Source organism: Notechis scutatus, chromosome 3, assembly GCF_049901735.1.
Source record: "Notechis scutatus isolate UNSWTSFEM ecotype Mainland chromosome 3, rNotScu1.2, whole genome shotgun sequence".
Taxonomy (NCBI): Eukaryota; Metazoa; Chordata; class Lepidosauria; order Squamata; family Elapidae; genus Notechis; species Notechis scutatus.
In genome coordinates this window covers 182,480,302-182,496,035 of record NC_142011.1, presented here as the reverse complement: position 1 = coordinate 182,496,035, position 15,734 = coordinate 182,480,302, and the positions used below count along the sequence as shown (strand labels likewise).

Sequence of the window (15,734 nt, the reverse complement as noted above, 5' to 3'; positions counted from 1 at the left end):
TTCTTTGTATATATTTATTTTTTTATAAAGTTGGAAACACTTGCAGTACATACAGCAGTTCATCTAAAAGCTAGGTATAGAGTTAAAAATAATTCCCATAATAAGAACCGAATGTATGACAAAGAACAGCTCAGTGTCAGAAACCAAAACAATCCACAGAAGAGACGTCATAATTTAAAGTTGGTTTTACAGCATTCTTTAATTTAGAGTGGGGCAAAATGCTTCTATGATTAAATCACAGCTTCCTGCTCTTTGCTGCTAGAAGAGGTTCAAGAATGTATATTTCATTTTTAAAATATAATACGAAACAAATGGAGGACATGTGTGCAGACTTAAAGCATATTTTATGAATTTATCTTAAGGCTCTCCTGTTACCAGAGGGTTGTGAGTGTATAGGTTGGATTTGGGCTGTTATTTCACCATCTACTCTCATCATGAATTTATTGCAGGAACAAAAGCCAATGAGTTTCAACCAAATCTGTTTCCTTGGCTTTAAGCTGTGTTAGAAAAGTTGGCTGTTTTTCAGTTTTTAAAATACAGCACACATTTCTTTACAGTTCATAAGGAACTCATATAAAGCAAAACACAGTGGTTGAACCTTGCAGCAAAGAGAGCTAAATTATTGTGTTACCTACATAAGATTTGCTGAGTCTGTTTTTTGTTAGAAATTCACAAGAAAAGACCCTTGACCCATGGGTGTCACTAGTTGTAGACATTTTGGTTTGTGCCCTTAATAGGTCAGACTATTGCAGTGACCTCAGTTAGATCCTACCATAATTAAATCCTAGTGTCTTGGTTACTTACCTGTCCTGTGTTGTTGGTAAGATAGTATCCAGAGAATTCTTGACACATGGAGAAGTATGCCAAACCCTTGTAGGTAAGATTTCAGGTTATTAATATCAGAAGGAAACAACAAGTCCATAAATTCTTGTTACAACAAAAGCAAGAAATATTGTTGGTGAACATGTGAAGAAACATATTTTATATTTCTACACTTTAATAGAATGCCAATCACTATCGGTATGAAACTGTTTCCAACTTGAGTTCATTGCCCTACATGCCCAGTCTCAAAATAATTATGGCTCCATCAAGGTGTTTGGAATGCTTCTTGTTGGACTACAATTGAATTGTTGATGTTCACAGAAATTTATTGAGGTGCTGGATCGCTCAAAAGAAGGTGCTGAGATTTGTGTATGTATTGTACTCATGAGCGATTAATCCGTATACCACCTGGTATCGCACTTCGGTTTCATGTAACTATAAATCTAGGCTCTCAACTCCTTATTCTGAAATTGGTTTCCTCGGTGGTAAATTCACACACAAGTCAGCTGATGAAGATACTTCACTGCAGAGAAAAATAAAGCCTGCTACAAACAGAATTTCTGCTTATTACAGTACACAACAATATACCCTGTGTCTGTCTATAAGAAAAAGAGACAGCATGTATGTCTGCTTCGTATCATAGAAGACTGTTGAGATAAGTTGTAATATCAAAACAGTTATCTTTAAAAAATCATCTTGACTTCTAAAGCACATTTTTCTATTCAATACTTTAAAATGGTTATTTCAAATAAGAAAAACTGAGGATGTACTTTTTTAAAAGAAAAAAAATGCTTATGTGATACTACTTCAATGAAGTAATTTATTGCATGACTCTTGGTGGCTAACAATTAAAAACAAAAACAAATTAATACTATAAGTAACAAAATAGCAGCTGGGAATGACACATAACAAACAATCACTGTCAATACAGCCAAGAAACCAGCCAGATCTTTGCTGGTTTGACTAATTGATCTACAATGATATAGCATATATGATAGCATACAATGACATGCTAAAGAACACCTGAGTGGAGATTTCTCATATGCTATAGCACTTATAGCTATAGATAATGATAATAGCCAGCCAGCCTTAATGATAATAGCCAGCCACGCTAATCATGTTAGCTCAACTAACATAGAGTAATGACAGTGAATTTATCTTTAAGCAACCCATTGTTAAAGAAAAAGAAAAAAGAAGCAGAGAGAGAAAATCTGATGGTTTCTTTCATTTGCCTGCTTCTCTGAATTTTGGGATTAATTTGCCTTTGAATCCATATTTGTACAAAATACTTGGCATCCTCAATATCCCTCGATATAATTTGTAAATGAAACACATCTCAAAAGTTACTATTTAATATTTTTCTTTAGTTTGAAGATGAGAACTTTAATTCCAGAGTTAAGAATGGAACAAATTAAACATTTCAGATATCTATCTCCCCATTCTTCCCTCTGGGAAATTTAAGAGCATGAGATTGGGGAGCAAATTATTGATATTCTCATATCTTCTATTTCCTATTTCAATCAGCCTTTAGTTTTGAATAAAAGTAAAAAAAAATCATGTCACATATCAAATAATGTTCTGCCCTAACATTATGCTAATTTACTCCTGGGAGAAAATTTCAGAGCATGAGTAGCAGTGTTTTGTGGGGGGAGGACAGGCGGAAAATTTCAGTTGTGGTGCCTTGAGCTTAAATTTTCTTCACAGAGCTGAAATAGCTACCATTACATCTGCTTAGTCTCTATAAAAGATATGAAGATAAATGGATTTTCATTTCATATATAGCCACATAAAATTAAAATAATGACTAAACCATACACTCCCTAGATGTGAATGTAAGGCGCTTTTGGTTTGCTTGCCCATTTTTGTGCCTAGCCAATACATAGTCAGCCTGGCATTGTGACTGTAAAAAACAACAAAATAATATTGTCCCTTTGCAGACCCCAAAAAGACTAAGAAAATAAAACATGTCTCACATCCTGTCCTTGACTCATAGAGCAACAAAGATGATTAGGGGACTGGAGGCTAAAACATATAAAGCAGGGCTGTCAAACTCCTGGCCATCATGTGCTGGCCATGCTCACATCTAATTTAGCGAAGGGAGGGAACCCCAATACATCATGTGATGCCATTGTGACAATGTGAGTTTGACACCCCTGATATAAAGAATGGTTGCTGGAATTGGGTCTGACTAGCTGAGTGAAAAGAAAGACTAGGAATGACATGATAGCAGTGTTCCAATATCTAAGGAGCTGCTGTAAAGAAGAAGGAGACAATCTATTCTCCAAAGCACCTGAAGAGAGGACAAGAAGCAATGGATGGAAACTAATCAAGGAGAGAAGCAACCTAGAAATAAGGAGAAATTTTCTAACAACAATTAATCAGTGGAATAACTTGCCTCCAGATGTTGTGTGAGTACTCCAACACTGGAAGTTTTTAAGATTAGATTGGACAACCATTTGTCTGGAATAGTGTAGGGTTTCCTACCTGAGCAGCAAGTTGGGATAGAAGACCTCCAAGGTATCTTCCAACTCTGTTATTCTGATATTCTGTTATTGTATTACTTTCCTAGTCATAAATATGGCACAACTGTAAAGCAACTCCAGACGTATAGGATATAAACTGTATGTGTCATTCATTCATTCATTTGATTTGTTTAGATGCCCATCTCATATTTGTGACCCTGGGCAGCTCACACAATTACAAACAAGCAAAAAACATAACCAATAAAAAAAATTCATAAATCAATAACTATCATAATAATCCTTTAAAACTGAATTTAAAACCCAATTAAAAACCAAAATCAAAATTGAGAAACATAAAAAGCAAACAAGTCAAAGTCCAGGTTCAATAAGTATCTGGCAACCTCTGAAACATAACCAGGTCCCAGACAAACTTAGAATGAAGAGGCAAACTAAAATCATATTCTAAACTATTTTTAAAATTATTTTTATATGATGGTTCAGAAGCCTGAATTCATCTGCTTTTAAAGTAGCAGCCTACAACCTCTTACTTGTAACCTGTTCTTACAAACCAGTTCAACTGTCTTTCAGAAGATTGATAGACCTATCTGGGTGGGATGCAGATCTGGGTGGTATTCAGCAGGTTCTGACTAGTTCTGGAGAATCGGTAGTGGAAATTTTGAGTAGTTCGGAGAATCGGCAAAAACCATCTCTGACTGGACTTCCCCTGCCACGCACACCAAGCCATACCCAAGAACCAGTAGTAAAAAAAATTAAATCCTACCACTGGAGAAAAGCTCCAAGCTATTTAAACTAAAAAAGTGATGTACTTCTAGTTTTTTTTCCCCAAATGAATGGATTATACAAACAAAGGACTACTTCTACAAACAAAAGACAGCCATCTATTACTCCTATTTTTGTGATTTTGAGAAATTGAATTTTTTTATGGGATCCTTCTGACTATGACTACTCATTGCTATTATCTTGCAGGACTTAGTCAATTTGATTTATTGGTTGTATTAGAATGAAATTATCAAGATTGCTATCAATTTTTCTTTCTGCCCTAAGTAATGGGATAAAGGTAAATTTCTGTTGAAAAATTAACAGGTGAAGTGGAAGATAAGCTGGAGATATAAAGTGGGAGGAGCTTTTGGGGGATGCTATGTGAGCATCCTCCTGCTTCATCCCACTTCTTTCCTCTGCTCCTTTGGTCTCAAAGAGGCGAGTTAAAACTTTAGTTGTATAAGCTTATTATTTCATACCTAAATATAATTTGATCTAGTAATTAGAAAATCTAACATGGAAATTCTGACCACCTTTGCCAGCTAGTGTCTACTTCCTAATAGCTTTCCCCCCATGTTATTAGTACATTTACAAAAACATAAAGCTGCCATTTGCAATCTTTCTACATCTCCTTTGTTTCAGAATCAAAGTTAAATTTAAAAATTAGTAACACTGTCTGGGATAACTCAGTTTTTGTGATTGCTTTTGACATTATGGACAAATTTCTATCATGATAGTGTACATTGCACATCTAGTTCTTTTCAAAAGTAATACATATAATTATGGCCAATGATTGATGCAGATTTTGAAAAGTACTTTTTTAAATGTCCAATGTAGCATATAGTTATAGTGTTTAAAATTTAAGATTTGTCATTTCCTCAATTCTGCCATTTTTTACACATTTACAAGGTAACAGAATTACCCAAATTAAGTCTTCTTTTATATGATTCCCTAACCCGATTTCAACAGCTGAAGTGTTTTTTTTTGGAAATACTGGGAACTAATAGAAGTTTAGACCAAATCTACTAAAAACTCTTATAATACTCAACAACACTAATTACTAATTAATTTATAATTAAGGTTATCAAGATTATTATTATGCATAATCATTTCAAATAGTTTACATTCATTTTTAAAAGATTGGAAAGTGATTTACAGATTGAAAGATACCAGTTGTTTTTAATAGTGTTGTGTGTGATATATGAATTAGTATTATGTTCACCAACAAAACAGACTGCTAATCAAGTGGTTTACAGTTCTATACCTTGCCCAACCTATTTTGAAGACGTAAGTTGTATAATAAGTGGAAGGTAATTGCAAGGAGTTGGAAAATATAACTTTCATTATATTAATAGAAGACTTTATAATATTGGCTATAAACTTTATGGGGCAACTAATATATCGGAATAGCATGTTCTCTTGTCTAGTTGAATAATAAATGGAGCTTTTGCTTGAAGATCGTACAGTCATTCAGGCCACCCACACTTTCTTTCCTCTTTTTTTCCTTCATCTTTTGAGGTCAACCCATTTTTCAAATGCTCTAAAATGGGAGGCAATATGTTGCCATTGTGTTGTAGAGAGAAAGAAATTACTTTTTCAGTTCCCAGGAATTGAATTGGAGGGATATCTTGTGATTACCTTTTCACAACTGGAATATAACTTCCTTTCCTTCCGCCATATACTGCTCCCTCTCTGTTCATGTCCAGGCTCACACATGTTTTCAGATCTGTGTACCTGGAATACATTCTCCAACACTTCAGCATGAGTGTTAGCAGAATGCAAAACAGATGGACCAGCAGTTGCCAATGTTATCTTCTGGCCAGCTCTGGCAAGTCTCTGTTCTCTCTCCTTTCTTGGCATGGCAGACATATCTGCCTTTATTTAGGACAGCCTGTATTCCCTGCCATGCCACTTTTCCTCTATTGCATTGTAGGCTAAATGCTATTTATTTTCTCGCTGCTGAGACTGTAGGTGAGTGCAACAAACAATTAACATTTCCAACTTGTTGGGTTTAAATTTGCCTATTAAATATTTGATCACAGTATCAGCCAAGTGATTCTTTTCCTAGGGAACATTGTTTGTTTATAACACTCATCTTCACCCATTTCTGTAGATATCTTATTACTTAGTCCCACAGTTTGCAAAGTGCTTTACTTCTTAGGTTTAATTTTATAAAAAAAATGTTAACTCTGATAAGTTCTGATAATGAAATGATGATTCCCGGTCTTTATTTTCCATTACAAAATTCTAATTTGTCTTAAAAGAATTTTTGAAAAATAAATGTTTGATTTGTCTACTCAATTGAAATTATAACCTGAAAGAGTCAGAGCTTCTACAGATTCAAACATGAGGTTGTTTTCGTACAGTTACCGCTCACTTCAGTGGGGTTCCCGAATTGGATTTAATTGTTTTGGATGTTACCCAAAAATATTTTTTTCATCAATCTTGTACTTTTGTGCCTTTGATTTTTTAAAAACAAAGGTTTATAGAAGGATTTTTTTATTTGTTTTACCCATTGTGAGCTGCAAAATAAATCATATAGGAAATCAGACTGGATTTAGCTATATTTATTTAAATAAGTGTTCGTATTTCAGTCACTGTCATTTAATGATTAGACTTCTTACTCAGGCTTTTAATTCAATGCTATTAAATTTAGCATCATCTTAATATTGTATCTTCTGCCAAGGAAAGTGGCTAAGGGACTATCAATACAGCCAATATAAACAATTGGGGTGTGAAAGAGAAAAACATGAAACAATGTTTTGCCTTTTTTACTTCCATAGAGATTTCTATTAACCGCTAGTTTGATTTTTAAAGTCTAAATGGCAAATTATGTTTACTAATTTTTCTCTATCCACAAAGATAACTTGATATAGTATTTTTCCAACGTTCTTATAAAATGTAGCACTTTTATACTAGTAAGTTTGCAAAGCATGTAACATCATCCCTGACTAAACAACCTTCTCAATTTTTTTTTCCTGAAATGTCAAATTTGATAATTCAGAGACTACAAGAAATTCAAACAATCCACCTTATTTAAGAATAAATCACACAGTTAATTTGCAGACGTTATGTGGAATATTAACCATGCTATTAAGGGTTATGTGTGGTGGTTTGTAAAAGCTTTCATCTTTACACAGACCTTACAGCTATTAGGTTGCTTGCTGTGCGCATGTATCAATATTATAGGAGAAAAATGGTATAGGAAAAAGACGACAGTATCTTGCTAGGCCACTTAATCTGGAAATATAATGAGAAAAAATGTGTAATCATGAGCTATATTCAGAAAAGTTTCCAGTTTTGTAGGTGACTTTTAAAATTAATTAATGTTGATGTATATTAAAGTATTAAATCCTTAAATGGCATATAAAATGTCTTCTTGGCATGCTTATACGCTACATCACCAAGAGTATTTAATAAGAATGTATCTTACATCAGGTCTTAAATGTATTAACTTGGAAGTATTGCTGCAGCTTTATTGTGAAACATGACTGGGTGCAGGGATATAGTTATAATTGATTGCTTGTATTCAGTGGTGGGTTTTTGCTATAGGAACACCCTTTTGCTCAAGCAAGAGAGAAGGTAGTTACAACAGTTCATTTAGTGACCTTTCAAAGATACAACAGCACTGAAAAAAGTAACTTATGATGGTTTTTCACATTTATGACCATTGCAGCATCCCCGTGGTTATCTGACCAAAATTCAGATACTTGGCAACAACTAGTTCATACTTACAATGGTGGCAGTATCTTGGGATCGTGTGATCAGCTTTTGCAACCTTCTGACAAGCAAAATCAATGGAAAATTTGAAATTTGAAATGAAAAACCGTGCCACTAACTTAACTGCAGAGATTCACTTAACAACTGTGGCATGAAAAGACATAAAATGGGGCAAAGCTAACTTTACAAATATCTGACTTGGCAACAGAAATTTGGAGCTCAATTGTGGTCATAAGTTGGGGATTACCTGTTCTTTCAGCAAGCCACATCGCAGACTAATTTTTATTAAAAACAATGCATTGGTAAAGCTGGTGGAATATGCCCTTGCATGTACAATCCAAACTCTTAATAGTGAAGAACTGGATCTTTCTAACTTTCATGGATTTATTTACAGTGTTTGGCCATAGAATGGCAGTGCCAGGAAAATAAAATAGAGTAAATATCAAATCTTAAAAGCGTTGTGTAGCTGATCTTCATGAAAGAATCATAATGCCAGAATTTCTCAGTCATTGATTATTTAACAGATTTAACAGATAATCAGAGTTGGAAGGGACCTTGTAGGTCATCTAGTCCAACCCCCCACCCAAGCGGGAGACCCTACACCATTTCTGACAAATGGCAGTCCAATCTCTTCTTGAAAGTCTCAAGTGATTATCTTCTTGTTAAGGCTATAATCTCTTTATACCAAACATCATTCTTCCATCTACAACACCACCTGAACTCAGTTATAGAAAAGTTAAGGATAATGCTATCACACATTCTGGTTCACTTTCAATAACTGGGAAAAAGAGATTCTCAAATTAAAGAAAGTTATCCAATCCTAAAGTATATTTGTACATCTGGGAACTGAAAAATGTTACATTTGATAGCTGGTATTTTTGCTACCATTGTTCTTTGCATTTATTTCATCAGGTACACTTTTTATCTATTACAGATCGGATTGAGAAGCATTCCACAATGCCAGATTCACCTGTGGATGTGAAGACACAATCCAGGCTGACCCCTCCAACAATGCCTCCTCCCCCAACTACCCAAGGAGCACCAAGAACCAGTTCTTTCACACCCACAACATGTAAGGCAGAAACTTCATTGACCAATAGAAGTACATTCAATAAAGTGAACAAAATAAAACTGTCCACTAACAATAAGAACTATTGGTGTTTTGTGAGTGATGTTTACACATAAAGTAGTAAAATTCACCCACAACATGTGATCATACTTTTCTTCTATATATGTTTCTGATAAGAAAAGTGAAGCTTGAAGCAAACATCTTGATCTTTCTTCTGGCTTTCATATTCTCATTTTGGATAGCAAGAGATAAGAGACAAACTTTCTTTCTAAAACCAAGAGTCATAATATTAATTAAACTGTTAATTGTCCCCTACACTATACAAATCTCCAGCATTGCTTATCCTTCTTTCCAATTAAATAGTTAAGATTATTGTTCGTTTGCATTGTAGAATTCTAAATAAGAGCTGATGCTGATAGAGAAAAAAAAATGAACTTTTTTGATAACCAAATTAGCCATTTCCAAGTTACTACATTGATATATCTATCCGGCTGATTGTGGTAGATTTAAAGCTCACTCATTTTTAAAAGCAGCTCAGCAACTATTTAGATAGAAAGTAGTGCCTCAGTTTATAATAATTGTAACTCAACTTCTCTAACCACGTAATGACAGAGATGCTATTATATATTTCTGTTTTCCTGTTCTATTTTCAGGAGCATTGTTTCCCCACTGTCAGCAGCTGTCTGGTTTTATCCCTATTCTTAGAGTATATTGTGATAAGTAACATCTGTATACATGCTCAGATAGGAGCAGTGCCAGAAAAAAACCCCATCAAGCTGTACTTCCTCATATTTCCGTATATTATTAAGGGGAGGTTATTTAAAACTGAAAAGTATTGTTATAACCTCGAAAAGTAGAGATACTAATAATATATGCACAGTAAGTTATTTCAGATTAGAAGGGAAGGGTTGTGAGTGCATACACACACACACACACACACACACACACACATACTAGCAAAAATAAAATTGCTACCTACAATCTAGGTCCAGGTAATCTAATCCAATCTTCTCTGTGAAGGTGCTTTTAAAAAGTGTACTTTAAAAAAGTGTAAAGTCTTCAATGAATCTGTTTCACTCTTTTATAACTTTTCAAAAGTCCAAGTATGATTATGGCAAGCCTGGGCTCGTGATAGATTCTTTTTTTCTGTTTTCAGGTACTTCTTGCAGTGAATTTATAATCACAGAATTTTGCTTCATGATATTGTTGTTCTACACTGTTATGAGATCAGCATCATTAGAGCCTTACTCATCTGGGTTTGAGTCCCTCAAAACCCTCTCAGTCTGGAATATTTCATTATACATTCAAGAAGTCCTGATAAAAAAAGAATCACATCCTGAAAATTGCCCAGTCAATTCATGAAGCACAGTTTTGAAAACCTGCACACTTTACATAATGTAACATGTGCACAAATCATATTTTTATGGATTTTTATGCATAGAGCAATACGATCAACACAATTGGGAATTTAAGGAACTTGTGATCAGACAGCAAATGCATTTTTTAAAAAAGAAGTCTTTCTCTTTTATTCTTTCTTATGGAAGCCAAGAGAGAAAATTAAAACCATACAAGTTTTGAGTCACAGTTTTAAGGAATGTGCTGGGTTCCTTACTTTAAGCCCACAAGATTTCAACATTATGCAAACAGTAATTATTGGTTCTAAAAGTTTTTTTGGATAAACTTCATAAGAATGTTGTTTTGAAAAAAGAATGGAAAGTTTCCTAGGTATGGCATCTTAATCTTCTGGAAGAAAGGTCAATGAATACTTATATGTGTGTGTGTACATTTTAACAGAATGCTTACTTTGGTAATCAGGTTTTCATTCCATTAAAATGTATCGTGTGCTCCTGTTGAAGCCAACAATTATAATTGCAAAACTATATGCATTCAAAGTTTTCTTCCTGAAAGACAATAGGAAGCTGTATATTTGCATCCTATTTAAAATGTACAGAAAATATATAGTTATTCAACATGTTGTTCTCTTTTAGGATAAGATTAACGTTAGGCCTGAGAAAAAGCTGAGGGACTTATTTGGATTTTGAAAGCATGTTGGAGGAACCCTAAAAAAATAGCTGGGATTGATTGTTTGCAAAATGTTGCTATGATTGATGTAGTTTTTGCAACTAATCCTCTGGTACTCTAATTTTAAATTAAAGTCAAATAGGATAGGGAACTCAAAGAATCCACAGGCCTATTTCTGAGGATTTAATAAAAGAGAGCTATTGCCCAATGCTTTTTTGAAATCTAAAGCGCTTATTGCAATTTAGCTACAGTATGTTTACTATCCAAGAAAGCAAGAAGTTGGTGAACTAATAGGATAATAGAGTTGGAAGGGACTGTGGAGGTCTTCTAGTCCAACCCTCTGCTTGGGCAGGAAACCCTATACCATTTCAGATAAATGATTATCTTTAAACCATTGCATTTCACCATTGTTTATTTGTACCAAATACTGCCTTCAGAAATATTCTAACTTAGGGAAATATGAAGCTGAAAAAGCTCTGATAACATGTCTTTCCCTTCTTCTTTCCTTTTTCAGTAACTAATGGCACGAGCCATTCACCAACAGCTTTGAATGGGGCTCCTTCCCCACCAAATGGCTTTAGCAATGGCCCATCCTCCTCCTCCTCCTCATCTTTGGCTAATCAGCAACTACCACCAGCTTGTGGAGCTCGGCAGCTTAGCAAACTGAAGAGATTTCTTACAACCTTACAACAGTTTGGCAATGACATTTCACCAGAGATTGGGGAGAGAGTGCGTACCCTTGTGCTAGGACTTGTGGTAAGTGAATTCAGTGATTGAATGACTGTGGATTTCTTTCTTTCTTTTCAGACTTTCCTTGAAACCTCCCTTTTATTTATATACCTGGCAAGAAGATAAGTGGTACTTACGTTTTATTTATTTCATTTATACCCCAGCATTCTTCCAAGGGGCTCAAAGGAGTGTTTTTAGCCTGAGCTATCCTGTTGAGGCAAGTAAGTCTTAATAATTTGCCCAATCTTTGAACCCTGTTTGAACTCTGGATTTCCATAATACTCTAAAAAAAAATATTCCTGTTTCCTGATTTTAGAACTAAAGACTGTCCTGCACATATTATGATTAGAATTTTAGGACAAAGAAGGAAAGTACTTTATCACACATCCCAGACTTAATTTATAAGCTGATTAGCGCAAGATAAGGTGATGGCCATTAAAAGGCATCTTCATGGATCTTAGGAGCCATGGTGGTGCAATGGTTAGAATGCAGTATTGCAGATTGACTCTGACTCTGCCCATTGCCAGGAGTTTGATCCTAATTGGCTCAAGGTTGACTCAGCCTTCCATCCTTCTGAGGTCGATAAAATGAGGACCTAGATTGTTGGGGGTAATATGTTGACTAAACAGCTTAGGGAGTCCTGTAAAATACTATGAAGCAGTATATAAGTCTAAGTGCTATTGCTTAGATCTCTCAGTAGCTATTAAAAACAACGTAGGATTTGAAACCATTTCTGTTAGACTTCCAATCATATATGTTTTTTGTTTCCAGAATACTATGGCTGTGCCACCATGAAAGGAAAATAATGGATGTTATGGTCTGATTCAGCATACCTCCTATGTTTTGTATTCCAACAGTAGTAGATATTGAGCTTATGTTCTATTTAAATGAAGAATGTGGGTTTATTAGTACTTTTATGTCTCAGATACTCAAATTAAATATAGGTTTCAGCAGAGCCTTCACATATTTTTTTAACTTGGATTGTATATAAACAATGGAGAATCATGAAGTACTCAGGGTCAATACAGGTAGTCCTGGACTTACAACAGTTCGTTTATTGACTGTTTGAAGTTATAATGGCATTGAAAAAACTGACGGATGACCCTTTTCATACAAATGACCATTACAGTATATCCATGGTCACGTGATCAGATGCTTGACAACTGGCTCATATTTATGACGGTTGCAGTGTCCCAGGGTCATGCGATCACCTTTTGTGACCTTCTGACAAGCAAAGTCAATGGGGAATCCAGATTCACTTAACAACTGAGTTACTAACTTCACAACTGCAGTGATTCACTTAACAATTGTGGCAACTAAGGTCATAAAATGGAGCAAAATGCATTTAACAACTGTTTCACTTAGCAACAGAAATTTTATGTTCAATTGTGGGTATACGTTGAGGAGTTGAGGACCCCCTGTACTGAAAATAACCTTCAACATGGCAGCTGCATCTCATTCTGAGTTTACAACTGATTAACACACACATACTGCACTGTATAAATTGAATCTCCAAAAATCTTTATGGAAAACAATATAAAAAAGTCAATACATACTGAGTTATGACTGGGCCATTATTTACTGTCTTGAAGCTTTGTACCAATAGCAGTATGAGTAGTAACTGTCATGCAGAGACAATTGACTGTTAAATAGATGTTTCTGCTAGTTTGGTACTTTCCCCAAATATATTATCCCTTTTCTGTTTGTCATACATGAGGTACAAACATGACTGCATAAAGACATGAATTTAAATGAAACCAGACCTTTTTTTCCCCAGAACAAATATAATCTTAAGGGTAATCTGAATTACAGAAATACAAAAACAAAATGATGGTATTTTTAATACTATATTAATGTGAAGTTTTTCTTGGGGTAAAATACTGCAAGCCTAATGTATATTGCCAAAACATTTCTATTATCCATTTTACAGAGTCAGATTTTTTTTTTCATTCAACAGAACTCTACTTTGACAATTGAAGAATTTCATTCCAAACTGCAAGAAGCCACTAACTTCCCACTGCGACCTTTTGTCATCCCATTTTTGAAGGTATTGCACAGATCATTGATCTGGAAACTATTTTAAACCATATCATTGCTCGGTCACAGATGTGTATTATAGTTCTGCTTTTTAAGAGAGTGAGGAAAATGATTCTCATTTTTAAGGGCTCCATTCTTAGCGTAAGTGGGATAAACTCTTTTAGAATAATTAGTTCCTATATATTCATAGCTAACTAGACAGAATTTGTCAGCTCTATAACATCTATTTTCATTCTATATTCAAAGCACCATTATAAAATCATTTTTCAGTTGTGTTACCTCATACTCTGTTCAATCCATTTTCTCCTGTGTTTGGTTGATTGACAATACCTCCTTCACCAGATATAGCTTCATTGATCCAACCTCATGCACAGCTTGGTTTATTATCAGTAGCAGTAAAAAATGAAATCACCTAATAATGTTCCTGCTGTTTCAGTAGCAAGGTTCAAGCTAAATTTCTGATACTCATATTTAATAAGGTGGAAAACACCAGCTTTACCACATCCTGTATCCACCATTCATAAGACAACTGAAGGGAGTAATGGGAAGGGTGGAATATGCTATGATAGATGATAGATAGATAGATAGATAGATAGATAGATAGATAGATAGATAGATAGATAGATAGATAGATAGACAGACAGACAGACAAGACAGACAGATCGATCCGGGGTCTTCAAACTTGACAGCTTTAAGACTTGTGGACTTCAGCTCCCAGAATTCCTCCTCCAGTCATGTTAGCTCAGGAATTCTGGGAGTTGAAGTCCACAAGTCTTAAACTTTCCAAGTTTGAAGGCCCTTGAGATAGATAGACAGACAGACAGACGGACAGACTCAACACATCCAGTTGATCCCAAGAGAGAACTAAATTGACAGAGATTGCCACTATAGCTACTCAAGTTCTGTATAAACACTGCTAGCTTTTTGGCACAATATATATTGCACTGGAAGCTAATTGGTTGTTCTGACCTAGGCATCACAAAACCACGAAGCAGACTCCTTGTCCTGACAAAACCCCTTTTATTTAGGCTAATTCCTCATTCACATCTAGCAAAGTCCCAGCAAACAGTCTTTCAAGAGTACAATCACAGGCCTGGAGATAGCCTGATAGCCTTATCAGGCTGATGGCTTCCAAGCACAACACTTTAGCAGAAAGTACTTGGCAAGGAGTCAGGAACAAATCTTCAACCTAATTAAATGAACTAATTATCTCCTGCAAACACCACTCTCCTTTTGCTCTCGAGTTGACCCTTGTTCCTTAACTATTCCCTTCTCCTGGCAACTCTGTGCATGCACATATTGGGAACAGGCTCCAGCTGTTCTTCTGCCCCACTGCTCTCCAACTCTGAAGGCAGCTGATAATGTTGGACGACCCTGGCCCCATCTCTGCCTCCAGCGCAGAGTACTTGTCAGAGCCTTTCCCAGACTCCAGGACTGGCCCATCTTCCTCCCCAACCTCCTCACTGTCTGAGTCTGCCACCAGCTCCACTGGCCGCTGGCAAGCCACAACACTGTCACTGATGCAGTGCATGAAGCAAAGGTGTTATATGGACATATCCTCTTCTACCTGGCCTTTGCATTGAGTGATATTCAAGAGCTGCCCTATGTAGAGTTTATTCAGTTCATTTCACACATGATGTGATGACAACAAAGCCCATACACAGATAGTTCTCCACTTACAACAGTTCATTTAGTGACAGTTCAAAGTTACAATGGCATTTTAAAAAGTAACTTATCACCGTTTCTCACATTTACAACTGTTGCAGCATCCCCATGGTCACATAACCAAAAGTCAGAAACTTGGCAACTAACAATTCATACTTATGACTGTTGCAGTGTTCCCAGGATCATGTGATCACCTTTTGTAACTTTCTGACGAGCAAAGTCAAAGGGGAAGCCAGATTCACTTAACCCTGTTACTAACTTCACAGCTGCAGTGATTTATTTAAACACTGTGGGAAGAAAGGTCATAAAACTCACTTAACAAATCTCTCACTTACCAATATAAATTTGGGGTTCAACTGTGGTCATAAGTTGAGGACTACCTGTATATACTTTGAAAAGACTCTTCTCTGAAACTTATACAGTTGAAC

At 35.5% G+C, this 15,734-nt stretch overlaps 1 protein-coding gene across 10 annotated transcripts in view; it reads left to right on the top strand.

Moving 5' to 3' along the window:
* RUNX1T1 (RUNX1 partner transcriptional co-repressor 1) overlaps nucleotides 1-15,734 on the top strand; it is a 148,297-nt gene that overhangs the window by 81,359 nt on the left and 51,204 nt on the right. For all 10 annotated transcript variants that reach the window (XM_026690952.2, XM_026690946.2, XM_087961992.1 and 7 more), the window contains 3 exons: nucleotides 8,719-8,856; nucleotides 11,390-11,631; nucleotides 13,562-13,651. In XM_026690952.2, the coding sequence (XP_026546737.1) occupies nucleotides 8,719-8,856; nucleotides 11,390-11,631; nucleotides 13,562-13,651 (470 nt within the window). The remainder of the gene's footprint in view (nucleotides 1-8,718; nucleotides 8,857-11,389; nucleotides 11,632-13,561; nucleotides 13,652-15,734) is intronic.